The following is a 5,554-nucleotide window of genomic DNA, read 5'->3' on the forward strand; positions in this document are numbered from 1 at the left end:
CACTGATGAGAAGTCAGTTACCGGAACAAGCAGGCATAAGTGGGCAAGAGATGAAAACAAGGCGCTAATGGATTGGTACAGTGCAAATATCCCAGCAGAAGGGGTTACATGAAAGGAAAGTTGTGGACCTATGGAATGTTTGATACCCAACACCCAGACTGATGGTGAAGCAACTAGTAGCGGCTGACCTGAAAGATAGGATCATGGTGAAGATGGAAACCCGGACCCTCTGTGGCCAATTACCAAGACTGCATCAAGTACCATCTGAAGGTCTACTAAAAAATGTAAATGCAGCATTATGCATAATCCCTACAATTGACTACAAGAAAGCCTATGACTCAATGCCCCACACATGGATCCTGGAATGCCTAGAACCATACAAGGAACTCATTAGGAACTCAATGGGGAATTAGTGAACAACAATAGAGGCCAACTTCAAGCCAATTGCACAAGTCACTTTTAAGTGCGGGATCTACTAAGGAGTTACCCTGTCCCCACTGCTGGTCTGCATAGGCCTGAACCCCCCACAGTGAGATCACTGACATGACTGACTATGGATACAGATTACGGAATGACACAATTATCAGCCACCTCCTCTACTTGGATGACATCAAGCTGTAGTAGTAGAAATGTAGTTGGGTGGTAACAAAGAGAGGGAAGACTGTCAGAACTGAGGGGATCGCGCTAGCAGAATGCAACATTGCAGACACTGAGGATGGCTGCAATTACCTACAAATACATTGGTACATACATAATACAAGTAAATTGGTTCCCATTTGCTTAGAATCCACTTGAACAGAATCATGTATGCTGCTGGGATAATAAACTGGGATAAGGAGGAGATTGAAGCCATTGGCATCAAGCCAAGGAAGGTCATCACCATGCATAGAGGGATCAACCCCAAATCGAGGACCCTGAAACTGTACACTAAGCGAAAGGTACGAGGCCAAGGACTAGTGAGTGTCAGAACCACTGTCCAGGATGGGACAACAAACATCCATGGGTACATCAGAAATATGGCCACAGTCGACCGAAAGTGCTTAGTGATTATCTAATGAAGTAGAGACTGAAGAAGGTGGAGCAAGAGGAGGAACCATCATGCAAGGACAGGCCCCTACATGATATGTACCACCGGCAGATAGAGGACGTGGCTGATACCCAGAAATCCTACCAGTGGCTGTACGCAGCTGAACTGAAAGACAGCACAGAGGCACTAATCATGGTAGCACAGGAGCAAGCTCTGAGCACAAGATCCATCGAGGTTGGGGTCTATCACACCAGGAAAGACCCCAGGTGCAGTCTGTGTGAAGATGCCTCTGAGACTGGATATGCCCCTTATAAATCTGGGCCATCATCATCTTCAGAGTTATGCTGTAACCCATATGATCATTGTTACTGTACATGCACAACAAAATTGTAGGTTCCTCACACCAACTCTGCCAGAATAAACTATAAATAGGACACAACAGGAATGAATGGCAAAGAGGAGAAATACATAGAATCACGCGGAATATATACAAAACAAGAGAAATATATGCAACAACAATAGAAAGGCACACAATAGAGAAGAAGTTGTAAAGTGCTTGGACTCAGACTGTGGCTCGATAAGTTGGTTGGGTGTGAATGGGTGGGATGTGGGGAGGTTGGTGGATGTTTGTTTACTGTCCGAATGGCCCAGGGGAATAAGCTGCTTGTGAGACTGAAGTGTAGGACCTGATTGATGTGAGGCGCTGACCAGAGGGCTGGTGGTGGGTGGGGTACAAGGGGTCACTTACGATTTCCCAGGCTAGTCGGACTAGAGGATTAATCTTGAATCTTTTTTCAGACCTAATGATTCCTGTATTCTCCTGCAGGTGAGAGGTCAGTGAAAGCAGCAGTACCAGTGGATGGAGATGATGTCCATGCAAAGTAAGTATTCTGTCACCATAGCACCCAGCTCTGGCCTAAGTTCATTGCGGTAGTAATAGCTGTGGGAGGAAAACAGATGGTTCTTGGAAGAAGTATCTGCATCATTAGAAGAAAAAAGTAAAAGCAGTAGCAACATGAGTTGAAATAGGAGTAGTATCTGATACAAGCAACAGGGATAATTAACAGAAGCAGCACTAGTCGTAGTAGTTGATATAGTAAAAAATAGGTGCACTACAAGTAGCAATATGAGCACTGCACTTATTATTAGGACTAGCTGGTATACAGGTACAGGTAGGTATATTCATAGTAGCAGTGATTAGTAGTAGTAGTCTTGTAATAGTACAAGCAGTATATTGCTGCTTTTGTCATTCATTTATCTATAAATGAATGCCACTTCTTTAGTAAAAAACGTGGAATTATTAGGACTACCAGCAGCAAAAATCATAGTTACAGTACTTACAAAACAAGCATTAATGGTAGCTGTAGTGGTAGCAATACCAGAATAATTTTAGTAGTTTAGTGCAAATAGCAGTATTTTCAACAGCAGAGGAAGTAGCAGCACTGGCATTAGTTGCTGAATAAGTAGCAGTAGTAGAAGGAACACTAGTGGTAGTACTGAGTGGTAGCATTTAGTATGAAGTTCAGTGTTTAATCCTAGCAGGAAACGTAGAAGTTATAATGAGATGTGGTAATTGCATTAGAAGTAGTATATACTCTAGCAATAACACCAGTACCATCTTTAACCCTCTCAAGGCAGGCGTTGCCGATTTGCAACAGTTAAAAACTAACAACCTGATTACCCCACATACATATTTTATGAGTTTTTTTTACTCAGAAGTACCACTGCAGGACTTGGTTGTGCATTAGCAACAAAAGTTTAATTTGAGCTTGAGAGGGTTAAAGGTAATGCTACCAATAAAAGGTTGTACTTGTCACAGAAAGATCTGAAGAATTGGTAGTAGTTTAGTAATAGTACTATTCCAAAAATGGTAGAATTAGCAGCACTACATGCAGTTAGACCATTCAGTGAGCTGTGTGAGGCTACTCACTGAAGAGTCTTAGTGCAGCTTGACCTCACCCAGGCTCTATGGCCAGCAGCCCACAAGCTCAAGCTGTGCCCAATAGAAATGGAAGAATGCAGCGACTGGGTTATTCTGTCAGAAACAAGACTTTTTTTCTGAAGCAATGTTTGAAAAACATACTAACTAGTTATACAGAGGAAAGTTTTGCTAGACGATTGTTTAAGCCATTTAACTACCGATTCGTCTGGTTGTATACTTTGCATTCTTAAAACTGTTTACTTTTTCAACTTTTCAGAAAGTCCTAAAAGGCAGAAAGTCCTAAAAGCAAACTTCCTTGTTGAGTAAAAATGCGGATTGTGGTACAAAAAGTTGCATGTGCTGGTAATGGCATGAGAAAAATGTTGGAGTAAAGTAGGTAACATTAGCTATACCAGCTTCTAAAAACCCTTGAAAGTCAGACCTGTGTGCATCATAAACAATGACAACAAAAACAAAAAACTCTATAAAACATTTTTTGTTTTATTGTGTTAAGTCTGTGAGAAATTACTATAAGGAAAGGCTTGCACTGAGGTTAACTGCTAGGTCCAGACTTTCATTAGCTGCAGGTGTGCAACCAATGTACCACTTTACAATAGTTGCAGTAGATATTACTGGTTGCAGTAGATGTGTGTTGTTTTCTGCAGTGAGTGAGGCAGACAGCGTGGTGAAGGTGGCAGAGTGGCAGCAGACTTACTATGCCACAGACTCTGGCATCCAATCGGGAGCTACCACAGTGCAGGACGACGAGAGTAGCACTGAGTATAGTGGCAACAAGAAGTACACAAACAGTACTACAACTGGCACTGGCTCTGTACCTGTTAAGGCCACAGTGGGGGGAGGTGGAGACTCAGCATTCAGTGGAGTAGATAGCCCAACAGGTAAGACTTTCTGATCAAAATCATTTGATTTTCTTTTTTGTTTGTACTTTCTGTTTGCTTCCTTTAATAACAGCAGCTTTCGGTCTTTATTGATCTGCATTTTGTGGCTCTTTTTTGTGTCTGGTAACATCATATAATATATTGGTTCATCTTCTTTTTCATAAATGGAATTGAATGCAGGATTTGATTCACATGATTCAGTATCAAATACCACTGGACAGATCACAAGTAAACAAACAAACAAAGAAAAACAATTACTGCAGCTTTAATGATAATGAAAATGGTGAAATAGCAGCACACTGACATGCACAGGTTATTGTAAGCAGCTGCAGATAACAGCTTGTTTTCCATTTCCTGTGATTCATCTGTCTTCAATATGAAATAAATCTTCATGGTGCAAGATAATGCATCATGGTAAGTATGAAGAAACTTTGTGTTTTATCTTCATTTCACTCTGTTTTGCTCTGCTTCAGTCATCTGACAGTCAGGGGAAGAAATAAAAGTCTGCTACGTTTTTTAAAAATTCACGCATCGTCACACCTGTGCTGTTTGTAGACAGCTGGCCATTTCAAGCTCAGTTTGACATTGTGGTGCTTTGAAAATTCTATTCACATATGACATGTGAAGTAAAATGTCAAATGTAGACACAAGCTAGCTAAATAGAAAACTTAGCTGCAGGTTGTAAATGTACTTTTATTTCTCCACTGCATGCATGAAAGTTTAAAGTACATATCTAATAATTTAATTCATTTCAGGCTACTTTGCAGCCCCAGCAAATTCCATGAAAATCAGAAATAAATACTTGCAGTTACTTTGGATTGTGGTTGTCCTCTGTCGCTTCATTCAGGAGCACTGCCTGTTTCCTTTGACCACTTTTCACATAATCTAGAAAATGTTTAAAATAACACTACAGGTAATTGAACTTATACACTGGTTCATCTCTGCTTTCTTTCAGCATGCCACCCAAATCTTTGTTGTTAAAGTCATTTGGTGTGCTTTCATTTGGGTTTTAAAATCACACTAATTCAATTGAGTGTTTTTCCCCCTTTCCTTTTCTTGAACACTGAACATGGCATGTTCTTGACACATGTAAACCAGCCCATCCTGCCCACTGCATGTTTCAAACACACCTCCACCAACATACAGTCATTTGGGATTCAGGAGACTCACTAACTACATCTCATGATTCAAAAGCTCACATCCTCCTGTTTCTGTAATTCAAGGATGAAATTATTGTTTTACAATAATGTATATGTCTTTGTTTCATCCCAGCTGAATTCTTGCAGATACCTGTTAACAGATGTAAATCATTCATTTGAATTTACACAAAACTTGATATCCTTGGACAACAACCGGCTCACTAGATCAGACGGGTGTCTTTACTGCTTTATGGCACCTAACCTTTGGAATGGTCTGCCTAATCAAAAGAGATTAACTTTTTGACAAACTTCTATTACTTAAGTCTACGTAAATGTATATCATGCACAAGTATTCTTTCCTTGGGCCAACTTGCTGACTGACCTCACTAGCATGTTCTCTGTGCTTCTGTGTGTGAAGCTGACAAAGTATTTGTGTTAAAAGTGGAACACAGTTATAACACATGATTTTCAATTCTACATTGCTTTTTCAAAAATGTTAGCATTTATAAAGGAGAACACTAGAAGTTCAAAATATCTCTTTAAGGGAAAGGTAAAGATGATATTTTTT

At 40.3% G+C, this 5,554-nt stretch overlaps 1 protein-coding gene across 1 annotated transcript in view; it reads left to right on the top strand.

Moving 5' to 3' along the window:
• The window catches only part of LOC102214474 (junction plakoglobin-like), a 105,254-nt gene that overhangs the window by 49,024 nt on the left and 50,676 nt on the right, over positions 1 to 5,554 (top strand). Inside the window, exons 3-4 of the mRNA XM_005751157.1 lie at positions 1,854 to 1,908; positions 3,614 to 3,847. Of these exons, the coding sequence (XP_005751214.1) occupies positions 1,887 to 1,908; positions 3,614 to 3,847 (256 nt within the window). The 5' untranslated portion in view covers positions 1,854 to 1,886. The remainder of the gene's footprint in view (positions 1 to 1,853; positions 1,909 to 3,613; positions 3,848 to 5,554) is intronic.

This window comes from Pundamilia nyererei, unplaced genomic scaffold (genome assembly GCF_000239375.1).
Source record: "Pundamilia nyererei isolate P.nyererei 1_Seehausen unplaced genomic scaffold, PunNye1.0 scaffold00302, whole genome shotgun sequence".
In the NCBI taxonomy this organism is placed as follows: domain Eukaryota; kingdom Metazoa; phylum Chordata; class Actinopteri; order Cichliformes; family Cichlidae; genus Pundamilia; species Pundamilia nyererei.